Source organism: Emiliania huxleyi, assembly GCF_000372725.1.
Source record: "Emiliania huxleyi CCMP1516 unplaced genomic scaffold EMIHUscaffold_285, whole genome shotgun sequence".
Taxonomy (NCBI): domain Eukaryota; phylum Haptophyta; order Isochrysidales; family Noelaerhabdaceae; genus Emiliania; species Emiliania huxleyi.
Genome location: NW_005199892.1, coordinates 1 through 18,302, shown reverse-complemented (window position 1 = coordinate 18,302; position 18,302 = coordinate 1). Strand labels below are relative to the sequence as shown.

The 18,302-nt window shown below is 63.0% G+C and overlaps 5 protein-coding genes across 5 annotated transcripts; 3 read left to right on the top strand and 2 right to left on the bottom strand.

Moving 5' to 3' along the window:
• Positions 1-5,227: 5,227 nt before the first annotated feature.
• Positions 5,228-5,712, top strand: EMIHUDRAFT_239249 (hypothetical protein; the record flags this gene model as incomplete). Its single annotated transcript, XM_005776060.1, has 2 exons — positions 5,228-5,232; positions 5,550-5,712. 2 exons carry the CDS (start codon positions 5,228-5,230, stop codon positions 5,710-5,712), a joined length of 168 nt encoding a protein of 55 aa, XP_005776117.1.
• Positions 5,713-5,774: 62 nt separating this feature from the next.
• On the top strand, positions 5,775-5,975 carry EMIHUDRAFT_74323 (hypothetical protein; the record flags this gene model as incomplete). The annotated part of the gene is made up of 1 exon (XM_005776059.1): positions 5,775-5,975. A coding segment is annotated over one exon (201 nt), but the record flags the coding sequence as incomplete, so codon positions are not given.
• A 407-nt stretch (positions 5,976-6,382) lies between these two features.
• Positions 6,383-8,075, bottom strand: EMIHUDRAFT_469447 (hypothetical protein; the record flags this gene model as incomplete). Its single annotated transcript, XM_005776058.1, has 4 exons — positions 6,383-6,797; positions 7,055-7,219; positions 7,328-7,456; positions 7,611-8,075. The coding sequence occupies 4 exons, from the start codon at positions 8,073-8,075 to the stop codon at positions 6,492-6,494; spliced, it is 1,065 nt and encodes a 354-aa protein (XP_005776115.1). The 3' UTR covers positions 6,383-6,491.
• Positions 8,076-10,124: 2,049 nt separating this feature from the next.
• EMIHUDRAFT_116258 (hypothetical protein) lies at positions 10,125-13,111 on the top strand (the record flags this gene model as incomplete). Its single annotated transcript, XM_005776057.1, has 2 exons — positions 10,125-10,414; positions 12,391-13,111. The coding sequence occupies 2 exons, from the start codon at positions 10,125-10,127 to the stop codon at positions 13,109-13,111; spliced, it is 1,011 nt and encodes a 336-aa protein (XP_005776114.1).
• Positions 13,112-17,599: 4,488 nt separating this feature from the next.
• Positions 17,600-17,995, bottom strand: EMIHUDRAFT_116256 (hypothetical protein; the record flags this gene model as incomplete). Its single annotated transcript, XM_005776056.1, has 1 exon — positions 17,600-17,995. A coding segment is annotated over one exon (396 nt), but the record flags the coding sequence as incomplete, so codon positions are not given.
• Positions 17,996-18,302: the final 307 nt, after the last annotated feature.

The following is an 18,302-nucleotide window of genomic DNA, read 5'->3' as shown; positions in this document are numbered from 1 at the left end:
GAGAGAGAGAGAGAGAGAGAGAGCCCGAGCAACCCAAGGCTGCTTTGGGACACCTGTGCCCCGCTAACTATCCGTGCGCCGGTGGTGGGTGTTGTTGCTTCCTCTCAGCCGAGGACTCGCACTGTGAATCCTGATAACAGCCCCCAGTTCGGCGTAGACCGCGCGCGCAGCGCGCTCCGTGTTTGCAGACCGCCCTGGCGGACTCGTTTCCACTTCCAAGCTCAAGCCAGGCGCCGCAGGCCATAAAGAGGAGCGCAGATTAAAATGGCGCCGGAGGCTCCCCGCGGGGCCGTCCGCGCAGAGAACCTTTGTCTAAAAACAAAACAAGAAAATCGATGAGACACCACTAGGGGCTGGGGGGCTCCGATCTCCATCTCTCCAGTACTCTCCAATCTCCAGCGTCGCTACATCTTAGGCCGGATCCAGTCAGATCTCCGATCTCCATCTTCCATCTCCAATCTCCAACGTCGTCATCTTAGGCCGGATTCAGTCAGATCTCCGATCTCCATCTCCAATCTCCAATCTCCAATCTCGATTCGGGGGCCCGGGGGAGGAGGGGGGCTCAAACCTTCAAGGAGATGCGCTATGGATTCATTCACATAGCAAAAGGATCTCCACACTCTTTTCGCGCCATTTTGCAATCTCCAGTCGGCCCACACGATCTCTAGGCGCCTTTGGCGCGAAGTCAGAATCTCCACCTCTGTCGCAAGATCTCAAGCGACTGCACGCACCAACTCGAGATCTCAGACTCCTCTCGAGCATCTACTCCGGAGAGGATTTGCCTCCACCAGTTCTTCAATCTACTGCTGCTCTTGGCAGGAGATTTGCCACTTAAGAGATCTCTGAAAGGCATCTACGATCTACAGTCCAAGGATCTTCCGATGTAGCGCAGAGATTTCCATGTATGGGTGTGACTTGTGGAGTCGACTCGTATGTGGGTGCGCACGCACGTGTGTGTGCGATGCACAACCGCTCCACGCCACGCCGCTTGCGGCGGTCCTATTCCCAGCTCGCGGGGACACTTTTTATTTTTCGGTGGAGAGTTCCTCCGACTTGGAGCACCGCTTGGAGTGCAGTTATCAACCTCACATCCAGGGCCGGGGAGCTCAGAAGCGCACCCAGCGGGCCGGATGATCGGGATCGGGTTACGGGCCGCTAGAGAGGCCCTAGGCCTAGAGGGAGCGGAGACCGTGAGTTGAGGAAATCGGAGGACGCGACCCACTTCGCCACAGACGGTCCCGCGCCTCGCCGCTATGACGGGCACACGCCCCGCACCGTCCGCTGTGTGCCCGTCTTTGTCCGGAGTGAAAAGTCCAACGCGCTCGTCGGTGACGTTGTCCTCCAACCTGCGCCGCGCTCGGCGAACCTCGACAGCGCCATCGGCGGCATGCAGCTCTTTGCGCCTGAAGCTTGGAGAGCAGCTCCTCTGCTGTTCACACACTCTGCACAGTTGACACAGCCTACTGTGCGGCTGCCACAGCTGTGACAGCGATGAGCTCGCCCTCACTGGCCCTCAGTCACTTGTGCTGCGGCTTGTGTGAGCGACACTGCTCGGCGACTGCCGGCACACTGTGTGAGACCATGGGTGTGAGGTAAAACCACGCTACCAGCGCTTGGTCACATCGGCCCCGAGGTCAGATCCTTCTACTCTGTTGATGACAAGACTTGTCTACTGGCTGGAGCCGAGCAGGAGAGCCCAGCGCACAACCCCTGGTCAACTCAGGGTCCACACCCCGTACGGCTTTAGCCCCGGGGGTGCGCGTTCGCAGGGAAAGGGCCTTAAAGTAAACACGGGTCTCCGAGGGTTGGTTCCGTGTACCGGGTTTCCCCTTAACTTCAGAACGCCCCCTCTACTCGGAGCTACACGACTGTACACCACGCGCCGGAGGTTTCTTTTTTTGCGATACGTGCACATGTGTTCTGTATGTCCACGCGCAGCCTCGCCTCCGCCACCGCCGCTCCCTCGCCAGACGCGCCGCCGCCCGCCCGCCTCCTCGACCTCCCCAGGGAGCTCCTCGAGCGCGTCCTCTCCCGCTTCGCCAGCCCCATCGACATCGCTCGCGTTGCGGCCGTCTCGCTCCTCTTTCACGCCTCACTCGCGGAGGAGGGCATCCGCTTGTGGGCGCAAGTGCGCGGCTTCGAGCTGCCGGCGAATCCAGAGGGCGAGAGCTGCCCCGTGCGGTGGGTGTGCTATTCGGCGTTGCTGCGCGAGTCCAACCCGCCGGCGAGGGCGGCGGGAGGCATTGGGCACAGCGTCTTCATCGACGGCGAGGGGCGGCTGTCGTCGTGCGGGTCAGCGGAGGGCGAGGAGGAGGAGGAGGGCGAGGAGGAGGAACTTCCAGGCGTTCTCGGCCACGGCGAGGGCGTGACGCGGCTCAACACGCCGACCCGCCTCCCGTCGACGCTGGGTGACGAGCGCGCCGTGAGCGTGTCGGCTGGAGGATACCACAGCCTCGCCCTCACCGCCGACGGAGCTGTCTGGAGCTGGGGTGAGGGATCCTTTGGCCGCCTGGGCCACGGCGACGAGCAGCACCTGTGGCAGCCGAAGAAGGTCGAGGCCTTGGCTGGCCAGCGTGCCATCGCTGTGTCGGCTGGATTCGCGCACAGCCTCGCCCTCACCGCCGATGGAGCCGTCTGGAGCTGGGGCAGTGGAAGGGAAGGCCGGCTGGGCCACGGCGACGAGCAGCACCAGTGGCAGCCGAAGAAGGTCGAGGCCTTGGCTGACCGGCGCGTCGTCGCTGTGTCGGCTGGAGGCGCGCACAGCCTCGCCATCACCGCCGACGGTGCCGTCTGGAGCCAGGGCGACACGCAGGGCCAGTGGCTGCCCAAGAAGCTCGAGGCCTTTGCTGGCCAGCGCGTCGTCGCTGTGTCGGCTGGACGCAACCACAGCCTCGCCCTCACCGCCGACGGCAGTGTCTGGAGCTGGGGCGAGGGGGACTTTGGCAAGCTGTGGCCCAGTTGGCCGTGTTACCAGGTGCTGCCGAAGAAGGTCGAGGCCTTGGCTGACCAGCGCATTGTCGCCGTGTCGGCTGGACGTTACCACAGCCTCGCCCTCGCCGCCGACGGCGCCGTCTGGAGCTGGGGCGATGGACGCCTTGGCAAGCTGGGCCACGGCGACGAGCAGAACCAGCTGCTGCCAAAGAAGATCGAGGCTTTCGCGGGTCAGCTCGTCGTCGCTGTGTCGGCTGGAGCCGGCCATAGCCTCGCCTTCACCGCCAGCGGCTCCGTCTTTTCCTGGGGCGAGGGCGAGACCGGCTGCCTTGGCCACGGAGAGGACCTGTCGAGCCAGCTGCTGCCCAAGAAGATCGAGGGGTGGGCGGGGGGGCCGTAGTGTGTATGTGAGCGAGGCGCTGCCGCTGGCCGCTGCGCTGGGGCCGCTGATGCGGACTGAGTCTGAGACCATGCAAAAGTTGCCTTGGGTAGGGTTGAGCTCTGGCCTGACTCTGGGTCTGGCGGCTGGCGGCTGGCGCGTATAAAACGCACTGACGACTGAGTTATGTGCTTGTGGGATGTGATAAACAAAAGATGCGGAGAAAAAAATGGCCGCGCCGACACACGCCGTGTATTCCGCATAGGCTAGTGCCATTTCACTCTGAGTCTGACACGCGGCTAATCTTGAAAACGCCTCCAAAGGAGCTCCGTGTTGCTTCCAGCGCCCTCCCCCGCGCTCCCTGCGGCCATGGCCGATGCTCCTAATATGAGAGGTCATCTGGCTACCGCGAGAGCGACCCAACTCGTCGACATCGTCCGATGGTTGTGCCTCAAAGTCAGCCTTCGGAGGCTATCGTGGGGTCGAGCCGGCAGTAGCCGTGACATGTGGTTCCACCACCCCTCGTAGGCTTTGCCTCTGACCGCCACCGTTCCCAGGCTGCCTAATGGGATGGAAAGGAAGGCTGGGCGAGCGTATAGAAGCGTGCTCGACCTCGTTGTGGCAGCCTGCATGGCAGCGCTGGCGGGCGAGATGAGCGTCATGCCACCTGACCCGAGACGGGTCGCAGGCGTCGTACCGAGCGCGACGAGACCGTGTCCTGATGTGATCTGCACGGGTGAGTCACGTCGGCGTCAAAGGAGCGACGTGCGAACTGTCAGAGCTTGATCTCCGATCTCAGCGGCGTCGATTCGTCTCCGGCGGCGACAATTCGGTACCTCCCCAGGACGCGCAGAGGCAGCTGCGACCCCGCCAAGTGGACGGGGGCACTCCGCGCCACCTGCCGAGTGCCCCCGTCCACTCGGCGGGGTCACAGCTGCCTCTGGAAGGCACCGAGAGGTACCAAATGGCGCAAATGGTCAAAATCAAAGTTTTGTAACGCGAGCTGTGCCACAGTGAAATGGCACTAGCTGGCTCAAGTGCGCGGGCGTGGCGACCGCAGTAAGGCTTCTCTTTTTGCACATCGACTCTTCCCTGCTGTCTAAGGTCTGTGAAAAGAACTAGTCAGAGGAGTTGCACACACGTGTCCGTGTCGGTTGTCTGAACGTCAAGGTCTCGAAAAAGCGCTAGTGAGAGGAGTTGCACACACGTGTCGGTTATTAACCGATCACGCTTGCACAGATCACAGCTCCAAGGACTCGACCTTCTTGGGAAGCAGAGCGTTCGCAATGCCATCCCCGTGGCCGAGGCAGCCGTACATGCCGCTGCCCCAGGTGAAGACGGCGCCGTCGGCGGTGACAGTGAGGCTGTGTTCGGATCCCGCCGAAACGGCGACGACGCGCTGCCCTGCCAAGGCTTCGACCTTCTTGGGCTGTGGATGGCACTGACCGTCGCCGTGGCCCAACTGGCCGAAGTAGCCACCGCCGCAGCTCCAGACGGTACCGTCGGCAGTAAGGGCGAGGTTGTGGTGTAGCCCAGCCGACACAGCGACGACGCGATGGCCAGCCAACGCGTCTATCTTCTTTGGCAGCAGGTGGTTCAGGTGGTCGTTGTGGCCCAAGCTGCCGAAGCATGCATCGCCCCAGCTCCAGAGAGCGCCGTTGGCGGTGACGGCGAGGCTGTAGGAGCGTCCAGCCGACACAGCAATGACATGCTGCCCTTCCAGGGCCTCGATCTTGCCGGGCCTCGATCGGTTTCGTTTCGTTCCGTGATTCCTTCGATGTGCGGCGAATCCTCAGAGCACAGTGTCGTTCTTGGCAGCGGCACGTCGTGACACTGGCTGGCGCTGTGGGCGTCGGTGAAAGAGCGGCGAAGACGTGTCGATCGACTCGCGTGATCAACCCCATCACTGGCGTGAAGATGAGGTCGGAATCTGGCACCATCGCTTGAGACTTGCGCCAAAATGGTATTCACATATAACTAGTGCCCACGTGCTCCTTCGGCCATTTTTCGACGCGGAAATCGACTCCTAAGTATAACCCTTAGATATTCCCTAAGGGGTATTCCTCATCTCTAAGGATATTTCTACGGAGAATTTCTAAGGATATTTCTAGGGATATTTTCTAAGGATATTTCTAGGATATTTTCTAAGGCGACTCTCTAAGATCAATCGCTAAGGATATTTGTCTCAATATTGTCTTAGATATTTGGCTCAGGATATTGTCTCAGGATATGGTCTTAGGATATTTGGCTTAGGAAATTGTCTCAGGATATTTGCCTTAGATATTTGGCTTAGGATATTTGGCTTAGGAAATTGTCTCAGGATATTTGGCTTAGGAAACTGTCTCAGGATATTTGGCTTAGGATATTCCCTCAGGATATTTGGCTTAGGATATTTGGCTTAGGAAATTGTCTTAGGATATTTGGCTTAGGAAATTATCTCAGGATATTTGGCTCTTAGGATTCCCTCAGGATATTTGGCTTAGGAAATTGTCTCAGGATATTTGGCTTAGGAAATTATCTCAGGATATTTGGCTTAGAATATTGTCTCAGGATATTTGGCTTAGGAAATTGTCTTAGGATATTTGGCTTAGGAAATTGTCTTAGGATATTTGGCTTAGGAAATTGTCTCAGGTCATTTGGCTTAGGAAATTGTCTCAGGATATGATATTTGGCTTAGGATATTGTCTCAGGATTGGTCTCAGGAATTTGTCTCAGGATATTCCATATTTGGCTTAGGTAATTGTCTCAGGATATTTGGCTTAGGATATTTGGTCTCAGGATATTTGGCTCAGGAAATTGGCTTAGGAAATTTTCTCAGGATATTTTCTCAGGATTGGTCTCAGGACATAACCTCAGGATGTTTGACTTAGGTTATTTGGCTGACGGTCCAGGCCACCCTCAGGGATGCCTAGATCTGAGGGCAGAAGAGAGAAGATTGAGTGCACACAAAAAGCAGACTAAGCCCTAGCCATAAAGTATGAAACCCGGCGCGTGAGCCTCCCGCCGTCCGCACGAGACCTCGAGAGGCCGAGTTTCTTGTTTTTCACGGACGACCCACGCCGGAACAGACCCGCGAGATGTACCTGCGTTTTATGTGTGGATAGTGCGTCTGTGGAATCTCTCTCGATCTCGCACACAAAATCCGCGAACGAAGATGCGTCCGCCGCGACTTGAATGAACTCTACGCACCCTTGCCCATCGCGAAGAACCCCTCCTGGTCATCCTCCAGCAGCCGCGCCGCGAGCAGCGAGGCGCGGTCTCCCTCCCCGCCGCCCGCCGCCGCTCGGGCCGCCCACTCTCCGCCCGCAGCGCCCTGAAGCGCCTCGGCGAGGAGCGCGGCCGCCTCTTCCCGCCGCGCCTCCCAGCGGAGTGTGCGCAAGCACGCGGCGAGCTGCACCGCGCACTCGCGCTGCTCGCGCGGGCTTGTGGCCGACGGGTGCGCCTCCCCCACGATCCGCAGCCGCTCGGTCGCGCCGAGCGTGCGCACCTGCGTCGAGGCAGGGCTGTCAGGCTGCCGGGGGGCGTGGTGGCGCGGGATCGAGTGGTGCGCGCGCCGAGGTGATGCGGCTGGCTGCGAGGAGGGCGGGAGCTGTGTGGCCGGCGAGGAGAGAGGAAGAGGAAGAGGGAGAGGGAGGGAGAGGGAGGGAGAGGGAGAGAGGGAGAGAGGGAGAGAGAGCAGAGAGGAGAGGAGAGCAGAGAGGAGAGGAGAGGAGAGAGGAGAGGTGTCTCGGCAGTGCAACGCACGACGTCGCCCGCCGCCGCGTGAACCGCGAGCAGGTTGCGCAGCATCCTGCTGCACCACATCGCCGGCGTCATCGGCCGCTGCCGCAGGCTGCGCAGCAGGATCCGGCCGCGCTGGAGGCCGCCGTCGACAGTGCGCCCGCCGAGCGCGTAGTCGAAGGTCATGCCCTAGCACGGCGAGGGGCGGCGGGCGTGGCGGGTGCGGGAAGAGGGAGGGGGGCGGGCTCCCACACTTCTGAGCGCTGCCCACTGCCTCTCGGCTACCCCCTCTCGAACCGCGTTGCGCGCCACCAGCTCCGCCGCGCCGTCCGCGTCAAGGATCGAGCCGCCTCCAAACGCATCAACCACAAAGCCCAAGCTGCGGTCCGCGGGCGCTACCAGCAGGTGCGCCGGCGCATTCAGGCCCTGCAGTGGAGCGGCGGCGTCGGTATGGACGCCCGGCCTTGGGTGGGGGAGGGCGAGGCCCAGCCGCGAATCTGGTGCGAGCTCGGCGCAACAGCGGGGAGTCGCGTGTGTCGCTAGCGAGGGGTGCAGGGAAAGTGTCTCGGTCGTCCCTCACCACCATCGGTAGCCCGAGCCTCTCACAGCACTCGCAGTAGACGAGTCCCAGCGAGATGGGGATGCCGACCCTCCGCTGCAGCACCGCGTCGACAAATGAGTTGGCCGGATCGTAGTAATCGGCCTCGCTCGAGCCGGCGAAGAAGGCAGATCCGTCGTCGTCGGGCGCACCAGAGCCAAAGAGCGTTGCGCCGACCGCCGCAGCGACTGCATGCTCGTCCGCAGCGCTGCCGACGAGCTCAGCGAGGCGCACACGCGTCGACGATCGCTCCGCGAGCTCGGCGATGCTCTGGTCAATACTCTCTCTTATCTCGCCGACATCCTCCTCGTGCCGCTCCTCAGCCGCGACCAGGACGGCGAGGTCGAACGCCCGCACTGGCTCCGGCGCGGCCAGGGCCGTAGTCAGCTTCTGCCTAGCCTCTGAGGCGGAGCGGAGCTCGGCAGAGAGGATGCTCACCGCGAGCATCAAAGTTTAGGAAGGCAGAAAAAATCACGACGAAGTTTTGCGGTGGTGTCGCACGTCACGATGAGATCGCAAAAGAGGCGCGCGAGGCAAGGAGGAGACGCGGGGAACTGAAAGACTGGGACGACTGGAAACAAGAAGACAGTGAGCCACCACAGGCGTCGTTGGCGCATATACTGAGCGGCAGCTGCGCTGGAAATAAGGAAGAGGCGCGTCACTTCATGCGGAAGCTCGACAAACACACAGCGAGGGCGACAGCAAGAGTTGAACGGGAGGCGCCGGACTCAAAAGACACCGCCACATTCCTGAGACGAGCGAGGGCAGCCTCCTTAAAGGCGAAAGGGTCTAGATTTGGGGCGCTCGCCGAAGAGGAGTACGACAAAATAGCACCCGTGATTGCCTGCACGCTACCCGCACTCACGGACTCCATACCCGAAAGAAAGAGAAGGGAGCTTGCGGGAGAGGTGACGAGTGAACTACAGGTAGTGGGGAAGGCAGCCTCGATTGCCATACAGACATGGGTGCGAAACAACGACAAGACCAAGGCACGGGCAGAGGAACGAGAGAAGAATATAGGGTGGATAAAACGCCTGTTCACGGCATGGAGGGTGAGCCACACCGAACGTACCGAGCGAAGAGCCGAGCGGAAGGAGGACGGGGAAGATGACTCAGAGGAGGACGAACCAGTGGAAATTCAGTTGTCAGATGTCACGATGCATCCGAAGGGGACCCCAGCGCCAGCATCATCCGTAGAGGCACGAGTGTTCGAAGAGAGAGTGGACCTGAGCAACAACATGACTTGGAGGCAAATGATCGGAGTGGGAGTCAGAAATGTGGTCCTAGCGCGAGGGGAGCTCGATAGACTCGAGGGGCCAGGATACGCCGCAAGGAGGACGGAGTTGCGCCGAGAGGCGAAAGAAGCCGCGAGAACAAGGGACCGGCAGGCGGCGGCGTCGCAGGACGAGGCAGAAGAGAACGACGCGACAGAGGGGGAAGTGACAAGGGAGAGAACGACGAGAGTGGGACAGCCGCGAGGTGGCATGAAGGTTGCAGCGAGAAGCGGCGAGAGACTGCGAAAAGAGATACGAGGAGGCAGACCCCCCAGGATGGGCGACGGCTAGCGCATCACACCCTCCTCTCCTTAAAATCCCTGTGTGGTGGCGGCGTGCCGTTCTCCCATCCCTCCCTTGGGTTGTGTGTTTTCTTTCTTTCTTTCTTTCGCACGTCGCCTCTCCGCCCATCGAGATCGAGCTGAATGAAGAACGAGAAGGCCGCGGCGCGCGGCGACCGCGAGCGAGTCGGTGAAGGCGGCGGAGCGCTCGTACATCGAGCGCACCGCGCCAAAGGAGAAGGAGCTCACCAAGGAGCAGCTCGCGGCAAAGGCCGCGGCACGCAAGGCTTGAAGACCCGGCAGAAGGCGCGCCGGGCGCAGGAGGCCGGCGAGCGCGCCGCGAGCGAGGCCGAGCGCGCGGAGCCCCCGCGCGCAGCTGCGCGAGAACATCAAGTACGTGATGGCCGGGCTGCGGTCTGCAGCTGCGCAGGCGCACAGCCAGGCCGGTCCAACATTGGGGTCGAATACTCGCTGCCCCCGGAGAGGGACGACGGGATCGACGCGGCCCCAGCAAGCTGTACGCCACGGTTCCCCAGGGGGCCGTGGCGACGACGGTCGCACCAGACTGGGAGGCTCGGGACGCGAACGAGCTGGCCGGTGGTGGCTGCCGTTCGTGCATCCGATCGGGGGCCGGGCAGCAGCAGGCGCCCCGGCCACACCCGCTCTCGCGTCCAACGCTCGCCTCAACGTGCCTTCTCACCTGCGGCGCGCCTCCATCGTGACGGGTGGCTTCCGCTTCCTCCGCGACGAGGCGCTCGCCGAAGCGCGCGAGAAGGCGGCGAGGGATGGCGCGGGAGCCAGGCCGGCGAGGGACGGCGCGGGAGCCAGACCAGCGATGAGGACGACGAGGCGCTCGATATGCGGCTGCTGCGCGCAATCTTTGACGAGCTCGACTCGGAGCGCAAGCGCCAGAGACGTGGGACGAGGCGCGCTTCGCGCAGATGGAGCGCGAGATGTCGAGGGTGGACGCCGACTCGAACGGCTGCATCGACTTTCGTGAGTTCGTCGCGCTCATGTGCGGCCGATTCGAGGGGACAGAGTGGCTGACCGGCGCGATGCGAGCGGCCTTCGCGATGGGCTCCACTGGCCGCCACCGCCGGGTGTCGTCGGCGTCGTCGGCGTCGTCGGCTTCGGACGACGAGACGCGGAGGGGAGGCGCGTCGGAGGACGAGTCGGAGCGCGCGATGGACCCCGTGGCGTGGAGGCTCTGCGAGAGGCTCCTCTATCGGCCGTGAGCCGCTGGCGTACCTTCACATGGAGCACTTCCACGCCAACCTGCCCAAATGGCAGTGCCGCTCGAAGGTGTGCAATCCGCTCTGCGCCCTCTGTGCCTTCTGCCTCCGGGGGCGCGTTCGCCATGACGCATGGCCGGGCGGAATAGACAAGGGCCTCGCCGGCCTCGAGCGACCGAATCGTCTCAAAGGAGCCCTCCGAGGACTGGGGGGTCAACCGGGAGGCAGGGGGTTCAACCAGGCGACGGAGGACCGTGGGCCATCGCGGGGACGGGTGCGTCCGGAGGACGAGCTCGGTAGATCCGGATGGTATCACCCGGTGGGAGGCACCGAGGCGTCCCGTCTGGGACGCTCCACTCTACCTAAGCTCCTGAGGGGCGCGTGGTTTTAACCTACAGCCTACCACAGACACCCTCCCCACTCCTCACGTGTGCACACTCCCTCACCCTCTCCTCTCAGTCTCCTCTCTCTCTCTCTCTCCCCTCTCTCTCTCCTCTCCTTGTCTGTGCTGTCTGCCGGACTCAGGCACTAATTCTGCCGATGCGTGATTGTGTGTGGGCTGCTCCGAGGGGGCCCTGTGCGATCCGATGGGAAGGGAGTCTGTGCCCGGGCGGTGTCCGGTGCGGAGTCTCTCTCTGATCCCGCCTGTGATGTTGGGTGAGAGGTCGTGGAAGCTTCGATCCCAAGGGGGGGAGCCGATCCCACTCGTAAGCAACTCTCAGGGGCAGTAGGTGGGCGAGCTTCAGGCGCGCTCATCTCGATCGTCAAGGCGTCGCTACGCGCGGTCTTCCGCGGGGGGAGCTTCGTCGACGGTATGCATAACGGGTGCGGGATCGTTCGCGGCGCAGTCAGTGCCGTGGCGATGCCTCCGGCTGTTGCGGCGGGCGGCTTGCTGCTCGCGGCGATGGCGAAAAACTCGTCTCGTCGCACACCAAGAGCTTATGCTCTGGCGAGATGTGAGGCGCATGCGCCCAGGAGGGGAGGGCGCATGCGTAACGACGCTGCTAGAGATGCCTTTCGGGGCCCAGAGATAAAACTTCTGATGCCATGCGTGACCTAGTAGTGTCCCCAGCTATGGGCGTGTCCACGTTGGAGCCAGGTGTGGTGTGGGCGCGAGAATAGCTCCGCCGTTCATGGAGGCAACCGATGCGAGTCGACTGGTGTGTGTCGTCGTGGTTTCGTATCAAGACTACTCACTCACTCACACTACACACAACTGTGTTAACACCGACCTTTGCGCCAAGTGTTGACACGATCTGTATAGTCAGTGCTGCCCCTGAGGTGTGTTAATGTTAGTCCACCATCCCTGACCCTGCGCGGCCAGCCGCTCCGGTTGGGTTTCTTCGATCAAACGAGGGACGTCCGTCAAGGTCAACTAGCCCTGTGCGTGTGATAGGGGGTAACAGCGCCCCAAAATCCACCTGTGGGATTTCGCGCAATCGCTTGACCGCTCTGAGTCCTACCCGACCCATCCTACCCGACGGTGGCACTCTTCCACGTCTCGCTCACGCTGAGAAAAATTCTGAAACGGCGTGCAGCAGAGTCACCGACCACACCGACGAGTCGGTCCGCGTGCCTCCTCTCGTGTCCCGTACCGTTCTCACACATCCATTAAACTCACTTTGGCCTCACTGAAGCAAGCCCTCAATCCTGAATCCTCAGATTTTAGATTAGGACGCTGTCGACCCTCTAGTTGTGACAGTGAAACCAACGCCAAGGCTGCCGAGCTCTTTAGGCGCTCCGCCGCAAGGAAGAAGGATGACACCCGCTCTCGGCGGGCACTTCGCCCCATGGTGCGCGTAGCTATGACAGGGACCGCGGCCGCGGAGCCGGCGGCGGACGGGGCTGGCGCGCAAGCGCCGGCCACCGTCGGGCCGCCGGGAACGCGCCGCGGACGACCCTGGAATCGCTGCGATCGCGCGCACATGGAAGACTGCCTCATTGCCGCAAGGCTCGCAGGTGTGTCGCAGCTCAGGTATGAGTGCCCTGGCTACGGGACGGCGACCTTCGAGCTGAAGTCCGAGAAGGCCGCGGGCGACCGCGAGCCGGTGCAGGCGGCGGAGCGCTCGATCGTCGAGCGCACCGCGTCGCGGAAGCAGGAGCCGACGGAGGAGCAGAAGGATGCTCGGGCCGCGGCTCGCAGGGCCAAAAAGGCCCGGCAGAAGGCGAACAAGGCGGAGAGGAAGGCTGCGGCGGCGGCCGCGAGCGAGGCCGAGCGTGCGGACTACCCGCACGCGCAGCTGCGCGAGAACGTCGAGTTCGTGATGGAGGGCTTGGAGGCTGCGGCGCAGGCGGCGCGCAACCCCAGCGGGTCCAATATTCAGGTCGCCTACTCGCTGCCTCCCGAGGGGGGCAGCGGGTTCGGCGACCTGGTGTACGCCACGGTCCCTCTGGGCTCCGTGGCGACGAAGGTCGCCCGGGACTGGCTCGCCAACGAGCTCTACGAGCCGTCCCGGAGCGGCAAAATTGATGCGGCCTGCAGGGACCGAAAGGTCGCCGACCTGATCACGGCTGCCGGCGCCTCGGCGCCGGCCGACGCCGTGTTCGGCGGCAGGTTCGCGACGGGCGAGGCGCCCCGCCCGACGACCCCCGCCTCCGAGGCGGACGAGGGCGACGGCGTCGGCGGCGATGGCGGGACCGGCATCGAGCACTTTGACCTTTTCGAGCCGGACCCCACCCCCATGGAGGATCTCTGAGGTCCTCCCCAGTCTCACCCCACCTTACCTCTGCCCCCCCCTCCCCCCATCCCTCTGCCTCCCATAGGGCAGGATAGCACTAGCATATGCGCCTAGTGCGCACTGGGCCCACATAGATGTGACCCGCCCACTCGAGTGCGGCGCCCAGATGCTAGTGCTTGAGAGGACATCACAAACGCGGCACGGCCCGTTTTGGATGTCTGCGGAGATTCTGTCTTAGCACACACAGTGAGTCATTCGGAGTCATTCGATGGCCAGAGTGCGATTGTGTGTGTGCGGGAGTTGGTTTGTCGGGAGGGAGGGGCAGGCTGCTCACCCACGTGCACCGGGCCAGTGCTTGCACTTTGAATGCCGTGGGGCTCCTGCCCGTGTCCGGGTGTGGAGATGCGAGGGTCGCCCCCCCTTGCCCCACCACTTTGTGTGTGTGGAGAAATTTACCTTACCTTACCTTACCTTGACACAGAGCGCCGCCGCATCCTCTCTCAGCTCGCCGAGGGATACAGACTGGATACATTACTAGTACAAATGACGGAGACCCGTTCGGGGGGGATCCCCCCCCCCCCCCCCCACCCCCCACCACACACACACACACACACTCACGAAGAAGCCGGTCATGGCAACGCCACAAAGTCTCGCACTCCCGGCTTCGACCGGCCCCCGCAAGATGCTCGCGGCAGCCCCACCCAACGACGCACACCTCAGCAGCGACGCACCTCAGTACCAGTCGAAGTACCCGCGACCCTCCAGTACCAGCGGCCTCACAGTGGCAGCGACCTCAGTATCAGCGACCACACAGTAGCGGCGGCCTTGATGCGAGCGACTTCAGTACCAGCCGTGCTCGCGCACCATGCGGTTGAACGCCTCCCTCGCCTCCGCCTCGGAGTAGTCGTCGCGCCTGTCCGATTAATAACTAATGATGAGCTATTCATTAGTAATCGCCCCGGAGTAGCCGCCGCGCCTGGTCGGGGCAGTGCCGCAACGCCTCGGCTGCATCTCTGCACACCTCTTGGTCTCTCGGCGGCATCTCTCTCTGTTTCGCCTGCTCGGGTCGATGCGGGCGCCGCCCGCGAGCATGTTCGTGCGGATGCCGAGGAGCACCTGAGATATGGGGAGATATGGGGAGATATGGGGTGATATGGGGCGAGCATGGTCGTGCGGATGCCGAGGAGCACCTGAGATAGGGGGAGATATGGGGAGATATGGGGTGATATGGGGCGAGCATGTTCGTGCGGATGCCGAGGAGCACCTGAGAGGAGTCCCACGCCCAACGATGGCTTGGCCAACGCCTCACCGGCGCCTCTGCGGGTGCGGGGGAAGAGCTCCCCATATCTCCCCATATCTCCCCATATCTCGGAGGCGCACCGACTCCATTGTCATGGTCGGCGTCCAGCCTATGGCTGTTCTTCTCAACGTGAGTGGCAAGCATACACAGCTCATTCTTCCTCCTCGTGCGGCCGGGCCTTGGTTGGTCAGCATCTCAGTGCAGTGCCGAGATCTCCCCATCTCCCCCCATATCTCCCTATATCCTGGGCCTTGGTTGGTCAGCATCTCAGTGCAGTGCCGAGATCTCCCCATCTCCCCCCATATCTCCCTATCCTGGGCCTTGGTTGGTCAGCATCTCAGTGCAGTGCCGAGATCTCCCCATCTCCCCCCATATCTCCCTATATCCTGGGCCTTGGTTGGTCAGCATCTCAGTGCAGATCGAACCCCCGATGGTGACGTGGCCTGTGAGAATGATTAACTAATTATGAATTAATTTATAATTACTTAAGAGCCCCCGATGGTGACGTGGCCTGTGCGGAAAGCGAAGCGCGGCCGCAGCACGCGCACATACGGCGGCGCCGACGGGAAGGAGGAGGGGAAGCGGACCGAGAGGACGACGCGTCTGCCCGGCACTCGCTTCAGGTCGGCTGCGAGGGGCGTGCCAGCCTGGTAGAGTAGTTGGTATGTACTTAGTGGTGGTGGTGGGGGTGGTGGGGGTGGTGGGGGTGGTGTTGCAGGTCGGCTGCGAGGGGCGTGCCAGCCTAGGAACGCTCATCATGAACCCCCTCGCAATCAATTAAGAATTAATTAATCTCGTCTTCATCTCTCGGCTGTCTCTCGGCCTCGAAGTTGAAGAACTCGACTTCCCAATGGTACGCGTCCGAGTCGTCCGGCACGGAGACAGAGATGCCTTGCCCGTGAGCGGTGTCGGACCGCTGCAGCGCCTGAAGCTCCCGCATGATCCGCTTGATGGCCCCTTGAGAGCCAGCCGCGCGACCGAACGCGCCGCCTCCGCCGCCTCCCCCTCCCCCCGCTCCCCCGCCTCGCTGCCGCTTCGAGGCTGGCTGGCCATGCCCCCGAGGCACCCCGCCTCCTCCTCCTCCTCCTCCTCCGCCGCCGCCGCCGCCGCCGCCTCCGCCTCCGCCGCTGCTGCTGCCAGCGGCGGAGTCGCTCTTGGACAGCTCCGTCACGTCGCGGATGGAGAGGGGCTTGCCGCAGGAAGGGCACCCGATGTCTGCAGCGAGCTTTTCGCCGAGCTCGGCGACGACGTGCGCCGCGAGGCAGCGGCGGTGGTGCCGCTGCCGGCAGCCCGACTGCCGGCATTCGTTCAGCACGTACGCCAGCGGGCCGCGCGGGACAAAGGTGCGACAGAGGACGCAGATGTGCTCCGGAGGGATGGCGGGCGGCGCGGGATCGGTGGCATTCGTCAGGTCGACGTCGGTGCGCGTGGCGGAGGCGGAGGCGGAGGCGCCGCTGGCGGAGGAGGAGGCGGAGGCGGCGGAGGAGGAGGCGGCCGCAGCGGTGGCGGAGGAGGCGGAGGACGAGGAGCCGGCGGAGGAGGAGGTGGGCGCGGTGCGGCGCGCCGTGGTACCGGCGGCGGGCGCGGGCTCCTCCTCGTCCGAGCTCAGTTGGATCACCTCCGTTGCACCGCTGGGCGCCATTTTGCGCCAGAAAAAGAATTTTACCAGCCGCAGTCGGCACACGCACGATTCACACGACAGACAAGGCGCAGGCGACGGCTTCCTTAGAAGCCGTCGCCCTCGCCATAAAGGAAGTCGTCCTCAGGCAGATGATCGAATCCGCCGTTTCAGCAGCTCCGGCCCAACCATTCCGGCCACCGACGGGATGGCGAGCAAGAGGAGGCTGAACAAGCTTTTCCTCTCGCACCCCGTCTCTTTTCCTTTCCTTTTTTCTCTACAGCACCCTCTCTTTTCCTCTCTATTTCCCCGGGGAAACCATCAAATTTTCCGGGCCCCCCGCGCGCGTTTTTTTGTCTGTGTGTGTGACTGTGAGTCGGTGTTATCCGTCGGTTCGGGGTCTGGTCGGAATACCTTGCCCCATGCATTCGTGGACAAAGCAGATACCAGACGTCGGTTTCCCATAGGGTTTCTGCTGCGGTTTCCCATGGCGGTTTCCCATAGCCGAAAACCCAGGGGTCGGTCGGTTTCTGCGGCGCGCTCTGTTTTTTCTGGGATCTGTTTTCTGGGACACCCGCCTCGATTTCCCGTGGGATCTGCCTGTGGGTCTGGTTTCTGCGGTGTGAAGACATCTCCCGCTTCGTCCTAATGAGCTCATTCCGGTCAATGAACAGGTGTACCCCCTCCGATTTTTTTTTCAAATGGGAACCGCGAAAACGGAACGGGATCTGCGTTCTGGTTTCTGGTTTCTGCTCCGATTGGTCGCGACTGGTGATGAGTGTTAAGCTGAGGTTGTCAACGCCGGGTGCGGGCAATTCTCGGCACGGATCGGCACGTGTGGTAGCGTGCGATGAGGCCTTGCCAGCTCCTGGTGGTGCCCTCAAGATCGCCGCGCGCATTGGCCGCTCCGCCGACGTTGTGATAGAGCTTCTTTCTGTCTCCAACAGAGTAGATCCAAACACTCTATTGATAGGCGATAGGTACTCAAAACACTCGCACAACGCCTGCCTTTCACAGCTCAGCCTTTCAGGGCTTGGGCATGACAAGCAACGGCCCCGCCGGTCGGCGTCCGATGCACGAGGCAGCCATGTTGGCTACCACGGCGTTTCCGCTCGGGATCGCGGCAGCCTGGCGGACTCGACCGCATCGCAGGCCTCCCTCCCGTGAGCCACAAAAGTGCGTGGCAGCGCGGCGCGCCGCCAACCTCGCTTTCGGAGCAGAAACCAGAAACCAGAAACCATAATGCCTGGAGCGATAAAATCCTATGATATAACATATAGTGGGATCTGGTTTGTCCACACCTCGCCCCATGCCCGCAGTACGCGTTCTTCCGTCAATTTTCGGGTCGAAAACACAACACTCCAGAAGAGCTTGGGCGGTGTGAGCTCTCACCGCCCGCGGACCGCCGACCCCCCTTGGCACGCTCCGTGGCAGCCTCTGTGCTGCTCACAAGCCGCCCCTCTGCTCAACCGCCGCGCCTCGCCGCTCGCGCTCTCTCTCTCTCTCCTCTCACGTGGCGACCACGCCGGTGCCCGTCGCACACAGCCGCATGGCCGCCCTCCCGCCGCCCCGCCTCCCGGGGCCTCCCCTACTTTGGTCCAACCGCAAGCTTGCCGCCGCCGCCGCGGTTCCCCGACCCGCCGCGCTTCTTCGGCTTGTCGTTGCGCCCGTTGCCGCCGCCCGACGCTGCCGAGCCGCCCGCCTCCTTCTTGTGCCCCCCCGACACCTTGCCGGCCGCCGCCCCGCCCTCCCGGCCCGCCCCAAACCCCAGCTCGTCCTTGCCCGGCACCGCCTCTGACGCGACCCAGCCTGGGATGAGCCCGCCGCCGCCGCCGCCCCCGCTGCTAAACAGCGAGTGCAGGTTCGACCCCCCCTCGCCGCTCGGCCCGCCGCCGCGGCCCATCGCACCGCCGCCGCCGCCGCCGCCGCCGCCGCCGCCTCCGCCGCTGCCTCCGCCACCCGTGCCCTGCAGCAGATTCTGAAGCTGCGACGACAGAGGCAACGACGCGTTGGACAGCGATGCGCCTCCCAGCCCTGCGAGCGCCCCTCCTCCTCCTCCTCCTCCTCCGCCGCCGCCTCCACCGCCTCCGCCGCCGCCTCCCCGGTGCGAGAGCAGGTCAGCGCCGAGGCCGTTGACTCCATTCCCAGCTCCTCCGTTTGGAGGCGGGCCGCCTCCGCCCAGAGCTCCGACGCCATGCCCGCCGTTGGCGGCGCCGAGGCCGGCGATCGGGTCGATCCCGCCGAGGGCCAGCCCTCCCAGCCCGCTGCTCGCGCCCGAAAACGAGATGTGA